At 43.7% G+C, this 15,760-nt stretch overlaps 1 protein-coding gene across 2 annotated transcripts; it reads right to left on the bottom strand.

The window, feature by feature from the left end:
• Positions 1–736: 736 nt before the first annotated feature.
• THYN1 (thymocyte nuclear protein 1) lies at positions 737–15,686 on the bottom strand. Of its 2 annotated transcripts, none has more exons than XM_058194002.1 (8): positions 15,578–15,686; positions 13,957–14,029; positions 13,035–13,225; positions 11,261–11,329; positions 9,528–9,620; positions 8,737–8,832; positions 5,515–5,665; positions 737–2,941 (listed from the first exon to the last, which is right to left on the bottom strand). In XM_058194002.1, exons 2-8 carry the CDS (start codon positions 13,997–13,999, stop codon positions 2,883–2,885), a joined length of 702 nt encoding a protein of 233 aa, XP_058049985.1. In that variant the 5' UTR covers positions 14,000–14,029; positions 15,578–15,686; the 3' UTR covers positions 737–2,882. The 2 variants fall into 2 exon arrangements, with proteins under 2 accessions (XP_058049985.1, XP_058049984.1); XM_058194001.1 differs by having other exon boundaries at positions 15,497–15,667.
• Between the last annotated feature and the right edge of the window lie 74 nt (positions 15,687–15,760).

Below are 15,760 nucleotides of genomic sequence, written 5' to 3'. Positions count from 1 at the left end.
AATTTTATTCTATTTAAAAAAAAATGTATATATTTTTATTCTGGTCCCACCAGTCTTTGTTCTGGCCTCCACTTACGACCACAGTGGAGCCCAACATTTCTGTGGCTAAGCGAGACAGTTCAGTGAGTTTTGCCCCGGTTTCACGACCTTCCTTGCCACCGTTGTTAAATGAACCACTGCCATTGTTAGTAAGAGGGTTGTTAACTGCATTGACTTAGCTGGTCAGAAGTTCCCAAAAGGTGATCCACACTACAATTGTCATAAGTATGAGTCAGTTGCCAAAGTGTCTGGATTTTGGTCATGTGTGACCATTGAGGATGCTACTACAATGGTGAAAAACGGTCGTACGTTACTTTTTTCATTGTTAACTTTGAACGGTCACTAAACGGATTATTGTAAGTCGAGGGTTACCCGTACCCAAGCCGCCTCTGAGGATACTCAACCTTCTAATATTTCGTCATGAAGGAGGAAGGTTTTGTGAGAGGTACCACCACTGTTCATGGACAGCTTGAAACTTTTCCTGTTCTTTCTGAGTTCCTTTTCAGTTGCAGCATCGTTGCCGAGCTATGATGATGACAAAATTACCCCATCATTTTCTCAGAGAACTTTGCTACTTGGAGGCTTGTCAATGTGTTCTTTGTGGGTTCAAAAAGAAAGAAAACCGTCGGTTGTCCAAAAGGATGCGGACACCTTAAGTTAAATAATTCAGTTTGCTCTCATCAGCTCATTTATTAGGACTGCAATGTAATTGTAAATGTAATTTTAAAAAAAAGTTTTCCAAAACGGCAGAGGACAACCTTGAAGGAGGGCGCGATAAATCTATACTGGACTTTTGCAAGACCCGTTCGTGCCGTGTACTTGTATTCTCTGTGACGGTCTGGCTCTGAGATAAATATTATTTTGAAGCTGCTGAAAGAATTAAACCTGCTCTTCCTTGATTTCTCCAGCCGTAGGAGAGAAAGCTGGGAAGCTTTTGATTGTGAAATTCAGCTACCAGATTGGAGAAATGGAGGTGTAGACACATTCAGTTATTTTGCAGAAAAAGTCAAAGGTGAAAGAAAGAAAGAAACCAGGACAGAGCGAGAAATCCAGGTTTTTAGCATCTTCCTTGTTGCGTCTAATCATGTTTGCTTCAAGGTGTGCTATATTTCCACGGATAAGATCCAGGAATCGTTAGGGACGTTATTTTTTTTTATTTGCATTTATATCCCGCCCTTCTCCGAAGACTTAAGGCGGCTTACACTATGTCAAGCAATAGTTATGAAGCGTCTTTCCAATCCACCCTTCCAGACAAGCCCACGAAACCAAATTGGAATTGATGAGTTTTCTAATTACGAAAAATATCCTGTTGGGTGATGTAACGATACAGCCAGGGTGGAATTGGAGAACTCCCAAGGTTGTATCCTGCAGATGTGTTGGGCCACAACTCCTAGTAGCGGGAAAACAGGTGGAAATCTGAAAATGCAGCACGTTTAGCAGGCAGAACACTGTTCTATCCCTCCACTTCTGGTTATTTTCAGTCTCCGTTTCTACTAAGTCAGGGGTCTCCAACCTTGGTAACTTTAAGCCTGGTGGACTTCAACTCCCACAATGCCCCAGCCAGCTTTGCTCAAAGTCTCCAGGTTGGGACAGTAGGGAAATTAAAAAAAAAACTGTAGATAAGAAATGATGGGATTCCATAACGATGATGGAAATATATATATATATATATATATATATATATATATTTGGGGAGGAATCCCAGAAGGGGATTCTATAGGGAAGCCGCGCAAAATTTTAAGCTTGTACCTTGTTTACATGTTTCTTAACCCACTGTCTTTTAAATGTTTGCATTTTTAAAAAGGATGGGAAGTTTGCTTTTGACTCCAATTAAAAAGTAAGGGGGGGGCAGTTCTCGCATCTTTGAAAAGTTAGGAGCTGGTGTGATTTTTTTTCCCCCAATTGTGCTAACTAAAGTGGTCTTTCAAACGTGCCTGTGGAGAGAAATTCAAGACATCTCTGTCTCGAAGCAATTTATTTGTTTGTTATCGTGCCTTTATTATTTTTTAAAAATAACTCAAGGCAGTGAAGAGATCCACCACACTTCCCTCCTCCTATTTTCCTCACCTATAACTCACCATCTCCTAGTGATTGGCTCAAAAGTCACCCAGCCGGCTTTCATGGCTAAGGCAGGACTAGAACTCACCGTCTTCCGGTTTCTAGCCTAGTGCCTTAACGACTAGACCAAATTGGCCCCTTGAGTGCAGACTTTTATTGGAAGGAAGAGAGGCACTCTGCTTAAGCTCAGACGATTCCTCAGCGCTTACCATGACAATTGACAGCTGTCTGGCCTTGTTAAAGCAATAGACAGCTTTTGCAATTTAAAGACAATGTGCAAATAGAATCACACAAGAGCCACAAATCTATCCTTGTTTGATTCGCTGGTTTTCCAGACTTGTGTTTCTGTTTCTACATCATTTTGTAATGGTGTTTATTCCGCCTTAGAATTGGTTTGTATTTTTGCACAGTTGTGTGTATCTGTACAGAGGTGTTGTGCAACATTGGCACTTTCTATTTTAATGCATATTTGGGAATTTTTTGCACATAACCTCATGGAGTTTCATTGGAAAACTTGTGGTAGAAGACAGATAATTACGGACTTTTGATTTTAGCAAATACGAACGAGCTAATTATTAAATCGGTCTCTTTAAGTGCAAGCTAATTCGAGGCTTGAAGAACATTGTTTTCCCTCCCTTGAATTTTTTTAAAAAAACAATCACAAAAAACTCCACATTTATTTAGAAAACGTTGCACTGCAATCAAAAAGGAACTAAAACAAACTGAACAGTAAACCCTTGTGCGCTTTGCTCTTCGTGTGGTTTTGAAAGGAAGTGGTTTTCAAGTCAGTTCTCGGGAGTCTTTCTTGTCCCTTTTTCAAGGCTCAAAATGAACTCAAATTCCTCTTGAGAAGAAAAGAGAAAAGTCAAGTCAGTCAAGGTACCCTGCTCTATTTACCTTTTCTTAACCCGGCTTAACATAACAGATAGTCCTCGGTTTTCGATGACCATTGAGATCCAGACTGCGCACAGCTGGGACTTCAACACCTATTGCTTAGCAAGAGATATTGTTAAGTGAATCCTGGCCCATTTTATGATTTATTTTTTTTTGCTGTGGTCACTTAAATGAATCATGTTCTTAAGCGAATCTGGCTGTGACCTTCCCTGTTGGACTTCGCTTGTGCAAAGTGGGCAGGGAAAGTCAAACATGAATTGAATACGTTATTCGGCCAAATGTGATTAGACACACAAGGGATTTATCTCCAAAACCTCTGGTGGCTCAACAGACTAATGCAGTCTTATTAACAGCAGCTGCTTGCAATTACTGCAGGTTCAAGTCCCACCAGGCCCAAGGGTGACTCAGCCTTCCATCCTTTATAAGGTAGGTAAAATGAGGACCCAAATTGTTGGGGGGGGGGCAATAAGTTGACTTTGTATATAATATACAAATGGATGAAGACTATTGCTTGACATAGTGTAAGCCGCCCTGAGTCTTTGGAGAAGGGCGGGATATAAATGCAAATAATAATAATTAAAAAAAACTGAAGGATTCAGTTTTCAGTAGGGGTTCCCAAACCCCTGGTCCATGGACAGGCACTGGGCCATGACATGTCAGAAACGGCCACACAAAAAAGCGAAACCCGTGGGATGCAGGCAGCATGTGAAACCACGTCCCCTCTAGTCCGCGGAAAAAAAACTACACGGAACCGATCCCTGGTGCACCAAAGGTTGGGGAGGGGTCACTGGTGTACAGTACATGCAAAGCAACAGCATAATAATAATTATTATTATTTATTTATTTAATTTATATACCGCCCTTCTCCTGAAGGACTCAGGGCGGTTTACAGCCAGGGTAAAAAGCACAAATCAGAAAAGTTAAGAAACATTTAAAAACTAATTAAATTAGAGGCTGAAGGAATTTAAGACTATAATAAAATCCCGATACAAAACTTCATTAAGCCAGCCCTGCAGGATGAAATAGAAAGGTCTTTAGCTCGCGGCAAACAGTCCGGAGATCAGGAAGTTGACGTATCCTCGGAAGCAACTCATTCCAGAGGGCAGGGGCCCCCACAGAGAAGGCTCTCCCCCTGGGGGTCGCCAGTCTACATTGTTTGACCGATGGCACCCTGAGGAGACCCTCCCTATGGGAGCGCATGGGTCGATGGGAGGCTATTGGTAGCAGTAGGCGGTCTCGTAAATAACCCGGTCCTATGCCATGGAGCGCTTTAAAGGTGATAACCAACACCTTGAATTGCACCCGGAAGACCACCGGAAGCCAGTGCAGCTCGCGCAGGACAGGTGTTACATGGGAGCCTCGGGTTGCTCCCACTATTACCCGCGTGGCCGCATTCTGAACCAGTTGGAGCCTCCGGGTGCTCTTCAAGGGGAGCCCCATGTAGAGAGTGTTACAATAGTCCAGGCTACTGCCAATAAATGCCAATAAAAACATACAATCATCATCTTTTAACAATTCCATAATCCCTGGTGGGGTGGAGTGTGGGCAACTAAATGGAGCTGAGTTGTTTACTGGCCGGATGCCCTTCCTGTCGCCAATGCGGAGTTCAGTTCAGCAGATATATTCTCGTCGTGCGGGGAGAGAGAAATATCTGCCTCTACCTAGGATCGAACTCACAAGCCCCCTGATTGTGAGACAAGAGCTCTATCTCTAGGCCACCGCACCGCTGAGTAAAAAAACATACAATAAGAAAGAAAAATAATAATACCACAGTCAAACTACATGGGTTAATAGATATTAAGCAGCCCTAATGGCAATCACGAGACTTCTACAAGTGGTTGGAAGTGAAGAACTTGGTTGGAAGAACTTCCCCCCCGGTTTACGCCAATTACCCGACCTTCGGACCTTTCGCCGGGAATTGAAAACCTATCTATTTATCCAAGCGGGACTGGCCTGAATTTTAAATTTTTAAATTTTTTCAATTTTAATAATTTTATTGGGTATTTAATATGGTCAATTTGATGGTTTTAATTTCGGCCTTTATTGAATAAGTTTTTTAATTGTTATTTTAAGTTTGTATATTTAACTGTTTTAATGTAGGCTGTACACCGCCCTGAGTCCTTCGGGAGAAGGGCGGTATAAAAGTTTAAATAATAAATAAATAATAAATAAATAAATAAATAAATACCATTTCGGAAGTGTGCGCTCTGCGCATGTCAAGTGTGATTTAGGATTCATGCACAGAGGGTCAAAAACAGGTTACTTCCTGGTTAAAACTAGGAAGTAACGACATCTGGTTGGGTGGACGGAGCCTCACGCTGCTGCCCGCTACCAGTTCTCCAAACCACCCGCTGCCGCCGCTACTGGTTCGCGCAAACCAGTAGCATTTCACTTCTGATTCAGTGCCATCGTAACTTTGAACAGTCGTTGAACAAATGGTCATAACTCGAGGACTATTTGTATGTACAAGCCAGAGCTAACCAGGAGGTGCAAACACAGCCTTTGATTCTCTCAAGGCCTTACCATCCGTGACGGGTTGGACGGACAACCTCGGTCTTGTGAAGAGAGCCATCTCTTTCAGAGGGCCTCCTGACTTCTGATGGGCTTGACGATGGGCTTTGAGCTCAGCTAGAGGGATGAACCGGTGGGTCATTCGCACAAACTGGACATCGACCTACAAAAGCAAAAAGGAAGGACATCGGTGGGATTCAGGAACCGGCACCGTTGCTTCACTAGAAGTGACTCCCTTAGTAGATGTTGATTCCTCAACTCCGGAAAAAGACTCGGAGGACTATTTTGTAAAGAAGTGTTTTCCAATATTGGCTACTTTTAAGATGCGTGGACTTCCAACTCCCAGAATTGTAAATAATGAACTATCAATTTCCCTGGTTCCAGCCAATTTATACTAGGAAGGCTGTAAGAAAATCATTCCCTGCCAAACTAGAATTAGTAGAATTAGAGTTAATAGAATTAGAAATAGAATTAATAGAATTAGAAATAGAAGAATTAGAATTAATAGAATTAGAAATAGAACTAATAGAATTAGAATAATTAGAATTAGAAATAGAAGAAATAGAATAATTAGAATTAGCATTTAGAAACAGAATTCTTTATTGGCTAAGAATGATTAGACACACAAGGAATTGGTCTCCGGTGCATAAGCTCTCGGTGTACATACAACAATAGTGATAGATCATTAATCATAGATACTGTAAAAATGCATTCGTCATAAAACATTCGATACAACACTTTAGTGATAGTCACGGATACTAAACACGCAATCAATGTGCACAAAGACAAGAAACCACCATGTAAACCATGATGGCACTAAAGAATTCTGAAAAGCTGGCTGAAACGGGGGTACAAATTAATTAAATACAGGTAGCCCTCAAGTTACAACAGTTTATTTAGCAACCGTTCAAAGTGACAACAGCGCTGAAAAATGTGGCTCGGGACTGTTTTTCACAGTAGTGACCTCTGCAGCAGCCCCGTGATCGTGTAATCAAAATTGCTTGGCAACTGGCATGTACTTAACAGTTGCAGTGTCCCGAGGTCACGTGATCCCCTTTTGCGAGCGTCTTGACAAGCCCAAGTCAACGGGAAAGCCGGATTCACTTAACAGCCGGGTTACTAATTTATCAGCTGCAATGATTCACTTAACAGCTGTGGCAAGAGACCGTTCTGACCGGCTTTCCTAGATGCTAGAAACAGACTCCCCCACCCCCAAGAAAACCCCCTCTTTAATTACACATTGGGAATTAACTGCATTCGCCAAGAGAAAGTCGAGACCAGAGTCCTGTAAGGTGTTAATTGAAGCAATAGTCCTTATAAGCTCATTATGCTAAATGCAAGGCTGTGTGTTGTGTCTTGTCCGCTCTCACCGCAGCCGGGGCCTTCTTATCTGCTCCCGAACACGGAGGAATGTATGCCTCCCGGCCCCAGTCCTGGCTCCATGCCCAGACAAGCTGCAGAGGAGGGGGCACCTCCCGGTCCCAGCCCTGGCTCTATGCCCAAGCAGGCTGCAGAGGAGGGAGCATCCCCCGGCCCCAGCCCTGGCTCCTTGCCCAGGCAAACGGAGCAGCTAGACCCCTCCCCCTCCTCCACAGCATGTGAGCCTGAGGAAAGTTTACTTCCAACAACAGCTGATTGGAGTGACCCTCGCATCAGAAGATTGGATAGGCGGAGGCAACAGAAGGAAGGGAGAGGCAGGCCTTAATGAGTGCTGAGTCATGGAGCCACACCCCATGGCCTATGTAAAGGATCTGCTTTCTGGCAGTCTCTGAGTCAGGCAAAGTTGAACTTATCTTGCTGAAGTCACTTACTGGTCTCCTGCCTGCTCTGAGGACTTTGCTAGGACTTTGGGCAGAGCTGCAGAGGCAAGCCTGATTCGGATTTCCCTGACCCGGCCGTCAGCGGAGGAGTGGGACACGACACTGTGAGGTCCCAGCCGGGAGACTGCAAATTATGTCAGTTCAAACAGAGAAATAGACAAACCTCAGTTCTGGCAAGCAATTCTTTGATTCGCGAAACACAAGTAGCAAAATCTTCAGAAATACGAACAACCACTTGCCTTTCCTCCTATTTATTCCCAAACCAGAGAGGGGCCGTTCAATGTCCATGTGTGCTTTGCTTCCCGAGTCAACTCCTTATCCTCCGTTAGACATCTCTCCTATCTGCTCTGCGCATACACATACATCTGGAACAGGCCCCAGCTGTTCCTCCTCCTCACTCATCTGACTCCAAAGGCAACTGTTGTGACCGAGGCCCAAGGAGTGATTACCAAACACAATTCAGTCCTGAACAAACTTATTTTATTAAAAGAGCTGAGAATTAATTCATTCTCGGCTTAGTCCAAAACAAATTCTTCGGCCTTATCACTAACATTTGATGTCTTTGGCAACCTGCCAAAGGCTTTTCTTGGCAAAACCCCCACGAAGTTCAAGAGATGCTGACAAGAAGCACTGGAATCAACGTTGCTTTTCTACAAAGAACCCAACGGCTTGTTGCTGCTCTTTTAAGCCTTATGGGAGGGGCCAGTCATCTTCTGGCCTTACACCTGAGTCGTCCTTTTTACTTCAGCTGCTCTTGCCTTCTGGCAGCTCTTTGCATGTATGCAGTAGGAACAGGCTCTTCCTGTTCCTCTGCCTCTCTGCTGTCCGCCTCTGGAGGCTCCGGAGTCTGCACATCGCTCCCTGATGGCCCTGGTCCCATCTCTGCCTCCGATGCAGAGCCCTCGTCTGGGCCTTCCCCTGACTTCAGGACTGGCCCATTGTCCTCCCCAGCCTCCTCACTGTCCGACTCCGCTGCCAGATCTGCAGGCTGCTGGCGGACCACAACAGCAGCTGCCTCACCGGTGGCTGAGAAATGCCAGACGGCCCTGGCCCTATCTCTGCATCCGACGCTGAACATCCATCAGAACCTTCCCCAGGCTCCACAACTAGCCCAAATTCCTCCCCAACCTCCTCAGCGTCCGAGTTGGACGCCAGCTCCGCTAGCAGGCCACAACAGAGAGGTCGTAAAACGGGGCAAAGCTCACTTAACAAATGTCTCACTTAACAATAGAAAACAATTGGACTCCATTGATGCCATAAGTCGAGGGCTACCTGTAAAAGAATCCATACTATTTTTCATCTCACTGGGAACAGGAAATTACTGGGCACAGACACAGTTTGGTGAAGATGAGGTGGGACAGAATTAGAGAAGGACCTTGGCAAACCACAAGTCTCAGGATGAAATCCACCTTACCATGGACCATTTGGGGTCTTCTTTTGTGCTGGAAGCATCGTAATGCGGATTACTTTTTTCAAATTGGGTGTGATCCGGGTAAGCCTCTTTAACAATCTGGGAAGGAAAGAGGGGAGAGGGGATGTCAGTGATTGCAGTTACACAGCCACAAAGCAAAAAAACATCCTAAATAATACAAATAGTAATAATAGAAATAGAATAGACTTAGAATAGACTAAGAATTAGAATGGAGAAAGAATAGAGAAAGAAAAGAAAATTCTTTATTGGCCAAGTGTGATTGAACACACAAGGAATTTGTCTTTGGTGCATAAGCTCTCATTGTACATAAAAGATATAAGTGATAAATTACAATCATAGTCATCATAAATAGGTAAAGGTAAAGGTTCCCCTCACACGTATGTGCTAGTCGTTCCTGACTCTAGGGGAGATGTCTCCGTGGTCATGTGGCTGGCATGACTCAACGCCAAAGGCGCACGGAACGCTGTTACCTTTCCACCAAAGGTGGTCCTTATTTTTCTACCTGCATTTTTTATGTGCTTTCGAACTGCTAGGTGGGCAGAAGCTGGGTCAAGTAACGGGAGCTCACCCCGTTATGCGGCGCTAGGGATTCGAACCGCTGAACTGCTGACCTTTCGATCAACAAGCTCGGCGTCTTAGCCACTCAGCCACTCCGTCCCTTCATCATAAATACCAACATTCCATCTTGCCTTTCGCACGCGAAGCCAACACTCAGCCTGTTGATGTTGTGGGTGTTTTTCCAGAATTGTGGGCTCGTTTCAAACTGCACTCACCTTGATGATACCTGCAATCCCAGGTTCCTTGCAATTACTGTGGTAGAAAAATGCGTCTTCTCCAACTTTCATATCCCGCAGGAAATTCCGTGCCTGCCAAAGGAGAAAGAGTGAATTTCCGGCTTTTGTGTGTGCAGGAAACGAGCACGCTTTTATATAAGCATGGCAATCTATATTGCTCCAGTTTTAGAAGTAAAAAAACAAAATTCAGATTAACAGAGTTGGAAGAGACCTTGTAGGTCATCTAGCCCAACCCGCCTCATCGAATCAGAAGACCCTACACTATTTCTGACAATTGGCAGTCCAGTCTCTTCTTGAAAGCTTCCAGGGATGAAGCTCCCACTACTTCTGAAGGCAACTTCTGTTCCATGGGTTGATTGCGCTCACTGCAGGAAAATTCCTCCTTATTTCTAGGTTGACTCTCTCCTTGATCAGTTTCCATCCATTATTCCTTGTCTGGCCTTCAGGTGCTTTGGAGAATAGCTTGACCCCCTCCTCCTCTCTGTGGCAGTCTTCTAATATTTGAGGGGCTGGTCCTCTGGTCCTTCTCTTCCCTAAACTAGCCATGCCCAGTTCCTACAACCATTCATCGTATGTTTTAGCCTCCAGCTAAAACAGCTGGGTTGACATATCATTGTACATTGGTTTGGCTTTACCTTGGCCCAAACTTAACCAATTGTGGCTTACTCAGAAGTAAACTGCAAAAAGTAGAAATTCATGGAGTATTAAAAGCAGACTTTAACTGTTCCCTTAATGGATTTTGATCCCAAATCAAATGATGTAAAAACTGGTTAATTTCAAATCTATCCCATTCAAGATATTTTACTTATAGGTAATCCTCGATTTATGAGCACAGTTGGGAGTTGAACATCTATTGCTAAGAAAGGGAGTTGTTAAGTCAGCCATGCCCAATTTTATAACCTTTTTTGCTCTGGTCGCTAAGTGAATCATACTGTTGTTCAGTGAATCTGGCTCTCCCCAATGGCTTTGCTTATCAGGAGCCGGCTGGGAGAGTCACAAATTGCAATCATGTGTAATACACTTGGCCAAGCACCCAAATTTTGTCCCTTTTACCATGGTGGGGATGTTGCAACTGCTGTTACAACTTCTAATGGTCATTTTAAAAAATGGCTGTAAATTGAGGATTACCTATCTTCTCACCATATTTTCTCCAGCGGAAAAGGAAAAAAAAATGAACAGGAGCTTCTCAAAGATATTAAACCTTATGTCTGGTATCTGAGTTGCAATGTATGGCTGTGAAAGTTGGACCATGAGAAAGGCTGAGTGCCAAAGAATTGAGGCCTTTGAACTCTGGTGCTGGAGAAGACTCCTGCGAGTCCCTTGGACTGCAAGACGATCCAACCGATCAGTCCTAGAGGAGATCAACCCTGACTGCTCTTTAGAAGGCCAGATCCTGAAGAAGAAACTGAAATACTTTGGTCACCTAATGAGAAGGGAAGGAAGGACTCACTGGAGAAGAGCCTAATGCTGGGAAAGATTGAGGGCAAAAGAAGAAGGGGATGGCAGAGAACGAGGTGGCTGGATGGAGTCACTGAAGCAGTCGGCATGAGCTTAAATGGACTCCAGGGGATGGTAGAGGACAGGAAGGCCTGGAGGAACGTTGTCCATGGGGTCACGATGGGTCGGGCATGACATCACAACTAACAACAATTGGTTTCCCAGTTTATAAGTTGAACAAAAATAGTCACATAAATATTCCACAACCGTTTTACCTGATAATTCCTGACTCCGTCCCAACAAGCTGTTTGGTTAGGCTGAGCTTTCAAGTCTTCAATGCCAAACTGGTGAATGAAACGGCAAACATCGCATTACACAAAAGCGCTGCTCTTTTCCTCCATAAAATATTTAAATATTTTAAATTGAACATGATATATCAAACTCTAAAAAGAAGAACAAGGGAGAATAAACAGTAGACTATAAATGAATAAGCGAGGTATCTAGAAATGCCTCAGACGACAATCTGTCCGTGGAGCATAAATCAGTTGTAAATAATAATGCATTCTGCTGATTTAAGGGACTAGATAAAGGTAAAGGTTCCCCACGCACATATGTGCTAGTCGTTCCCGACTCTAGGGGGCGGTGCTCATCTCCGTTTCAAAGCCGAAGAGCCAGCGCTGTCCGAAGACGTCTCCGTGGTCATGTGGCCGGCATGACTCAACGCCAAAGATGCACGGAACGCTGTTCTCTTCCCACCAAAGGTGGTCCCTATTTTTCTACTTGCATTTTTTACGTGCTTTTGAACTGCTAGGTTGGCAGAAGCTGGGACAAGTAACGGGAGCTCACCCCGTTACACGGCAGCACTGGGTTCGAACCGCTGAACTGCCGACCTTTCGATTGACAAGCTCAACATCCTAGCCCCTGAGCCACCATGTCCCTTTTAAGGGACTATTTTGCTTAATTTAAGAACCACTGATCTCCAGTAAACCGATTTTCACTTTTTACATTTCTAGAGCCTATCTAGACGTTAGATACAGGTAGTCCTGGACTTATGACCATTCATTTAGTGTCCAAAGTTACAATGGCCCCCAAAAAAGGAACTTATGACCATTTTTCTCACATACACATACAACCCCTTAGTCACTGACTCATACTTATGACGGTTAGAATGTCCTGGAGTTACATGATCCCCCTTTGCAAACTTCTGACAACCAAAGTCAACGAGGAAGTTAAGATTCTCTTAACAATTGCATTACTAATTTAACAACTGCACTGAGTCACTTAACAACTGTGACAAGAAAAGGCATAAAATGGGGCAAAACTCCCGTGAAACTCTCGCTTAGCAACAGACATTTTGGGCTCAGTTGTGGTTGCAAGTCAACGACTACCTGTAGTTTTATTTATTTCATTTATTTTGTCACACAGTATATATAAGCATAAGCATGAAATAATTATACAATATATAAGCATATATATGAGTATGAGTATGTAATAATAGAATAGAATAGAATAGAATTTTTATTGGCCAAGTGTGATTGGACACACAAGGAATTTGTCTTGGTGCATATGCTCTCTGTACACATTAATTAACTTTATTAATTGGATATAACGAAAGGAAACAATAGGACAGGAACGGTAGGCACGTTAGTGCTCTTATGCACGCCCCTTATAGTCCTCTTAGGAATGGGGGTGAGGTCAATAGTAGGTAGTTTTTGGTTAAAGCTTTGGGGGTTTTGGGAAGAGACCACAGAGTCAGGTAGCGCATTCCAAGCATTAACCACTCTGTTACTGAAATCACATTTTCTGCAATCAAGATTGGAGCGGTTCACATTAAGCTTAAATCTATTGTGTGCACGTGTATTGTTGCGATTGAAGCTGAAGTAGTCTTCGACAGGAAGGACATTGTAATAGATGATTCTATGAGTTAAACTCAGGCCATGTTGAAGGTGGTGTAGTTCTAAATTTTCTAAACCCAGGATTTTGCCTTTCGCCGTTTCAAAACTCCATCTCTACCAACTCACGAATTAAAAGGTAAAATAACCTGCTCACCTTCACATCAACTCCCTTCTGAAACCTGCTCTCCGGTTCGGACTTCATAAGCCAATGAGTATAAATTTTCTTGCTTTTCTCCTCAGTTCCACCATCTTCTTTCAAGCTCGTCCCAGTTTTTCTCAACCCAGAACTGGGTAATTTGGATCCCTTCTGGATCTCAGTTTTCGGCAGTTTGGGCTGTTTGGTAGCTGAAGGTGACAAAAACCAGAAAAACGGAATTTTGAGTGGATTTTGTAGGATTTTGTACCCCCTCTCCCCTCTCCAAAAATCCCCTCTCCCCCCCCGACTTCCCGGAACAAACACAAGGTATGGTATAAAAATAAAACAAACATATATTATATTCCTGCAATTCTCATCAAATCCCAACCTCCCCCATAGCAAACAGAAATAATACATCCTAATCATTCAAAGGTAGCCTGATATCTCTTAATATGGTATCTGTTTTGGATATAGTCAATCCATTTTTTCCATTCATTTTAGTATCTTTCTTGTGTATTGTCTTTCAAAAAGGCTGAGATTTTTGCCATCTCAGCCAGATTAGCAACTTTCAAAATCCATTCTTCTATTGTAGGTAATTCTTTTTTCTTCCAATACTGTCCTATCAATAATCTTGCCGCTGTTATTAGATTTAAAATCAATTTAGTCTCAATTACTGTACAGTCCGTGATAATTCCCAGTAAAAAAAAATTGCGGGAGGAACTTTATCTTCTTTTTCAAAACATTTTGTAGAATCCACCAAATTCTTATCCAAAAAGCCTTGATATTCTTGCAAGTCCGCCAAATATGAAAATATGTAGCATCAACAGTGCTGAGCTCTTATAGCTTACTGCAAATTGGAAAATAGGCATGGCTGAAGGAGAAGCATATACTTTAAAAAGGAATCATAGAAAACGTGCATTAAGGGGAAATATCCACTGACCCGTCAAAGCTGGCCGGCCTCTTTTCTTCCCACGGGCAGGCATTCTTTTGCTGCCAAGGAGCAGACTGGGCACCTGTAAAAAAAAAAAAAAAGATTTCACTCGTGAATCAGTGGAAACCATCTGAATGGCAGCTGCCCAGTTTGGTGGAAGAAGGGTGGCTGTAAAGAGGTTTTAAACACCCAGTGGGGGTCCCCAAGCAACCAGTTTAATTTGTAGTGAAAGTTCAGGTTTCATTTCCTTTTCATGTTGCTAGTCCTCATGGCTAGGGAGACATATCTGCCTGGATATAGGAGACCCACAGATTAGATATGCGGAGTCCAGGAGATGGTGCGTGTTACAGAAACAATACAATACAATGGAGAAATTTAATATTAAATGATTAGGTCAAGTTTTAGTGTATAACCAAGACTTCGAATGAATTGCAGTGGTTCTCTTTCGTGTTATATTTTGGACAAAAAGTCAAAAGTTTCTTATGCTTGTAATGCTGGCATCCTGAACGGCAATGGATACTGATAGAATTTTCACCTTTTCCTTTTTCTCTTCAGTACTTAAACTTTCAAAAATATTGTGCATAATATTTCATAACAGTGCATAAAGATGACTGTATTGAAATCACGGTTTACCAAGGAAGGAAGGAAGGAAGGGAGAGAGAGAGGGATGGATGGATGGATGGATGGATGGCTAGCAGTTGGAAGAGACCTTGCAGGTCTTTTAGTTCAACCTCCTGCAAAAGGCTCTTCTTAAAAACCTCTACTGATGGAGCACCCATAACTTCTGAAGGCAAGTTGTTCCACTTGTTCTCACAGGTAGGTAGAAGGAAGGAAGGAAGGAAAGAAGGGAGGGAGGGAGGAAAAGAGAGAAAGAAAAAAGAGGGAAGAAGGAAGGAAGGACAACAGAGTTGGAAGGGACCTTGAAGGTCTTCTAGTCCAACCCCCTGCTCAAGCAGGAGATCCTGATATCATTTCAGACAAGTGGCTGTCCAGTCTCTTCTTAGAAAACCTCCAGTGATGGGACACCCCCAACTTCTGGAGGCAAGTCGTTCCACTGGTTAATTGTTCTCACAGATGGATGGATGGATAGATGGATGGATGGGAGGGAGGGAGGAAGAAAGGAAAAGAGAGAAGGGGAAAAAAGGGAGGAAAGAAGGAAGGACAACAGAGTTGGAAGGGACCTTGAAGGTCTTCTAGTCCAACCCCCTGCTCAAGCAGGAGAGCCTGATACCATTTCAAACAAGTGGCTGTCCAGTCTTTTCTTAGAAAACCTCCAGTGATGGGACACCCCCAACTTCTGGAGGCAAGTCGTTCCACTGGTTAATTGTTCTGATAGATATAGATAGATAGATAGATAGATAGATAGATAGATAGATAGATAGATGGATGGATGGATGGATGGATGGATGGATGGATGGATGGATGGATGGATGGATGGGAGGGAGGAAGGAAGGAAGGAAGGAAGGAAGGAAGGAAGGAAGGAAGGAAGGAAGGAAGGAAGGAAGGAAGGAAGGAAGAAGAGAAGGGGAGGGAGGGCAAAGCTGCATGCCTTCGGTTGAGAAGAGGCTTCCCGTGTAAGTGAATGCTGCAGAGACAATCTCCCGGGAGAAGGGGGAAAATGCGACTCGACCTGCTCGGCTCTCCGTCCCCAGCAGCCGCTTCCCCCTTCCAAGCCCGGCTGGAGATTTCTGGACGGTGCGCAGCTTCCTTTTGCAAAAGCGCCGCTGTGCCTTTAAGACCAGCCCCCCTTCCCTTCAACCAATCAGAAAGGCCCGAGCCGGAGACGCCCATCCCGGAAAGCGAAGCCCCTTCG

The sequence above is a fragment of the Ahaetulla prasina genome, chromosome 9, assembly GCF_028640845.1.
Source record: "Ahaetulla prasina isolate Xishuangbanna chromosome 9, ASM2864084v1, whole genome shotgun sequence".
NCBI classification, from domain to species: domain Eukaryota; kingdom Metazoa; phylum Chordata; class Lepidosauria; order Squamata; family Colubridae; genus Ahaetulla; species Ahaetulla prasina.
Note: the sequence above shows the minus strand (reverse complement) of the source record. Positions and strands in the feature narration are given on the sequence as shown.

Excerpts from the sequence above, each read along its gene's own strand:
- THYN1 (XM_058194002.1), bottom strand. The coding sequence starts at position 13,999 with ATGCCTGCCCGTGGGAAGAAAAGAGGCCGGCCAGCTTTGACGG. Across the intron at positions 5,666-8,736 it reads AAGACCCCAAATGGTCCATG|GTCGATGTCCAGTTTGTGCG; the intron begins GTAAGGTGGATT and ends TTGCTTTTGTAG. Across the intron at positions 2,942-5,514 it reads CGTCCAACCCGTCACGGATG|AGGAATTTGAGTTCATTTTG; the intron begins GTAAGGCCTTGA and ends TTTCTTCTCAAG.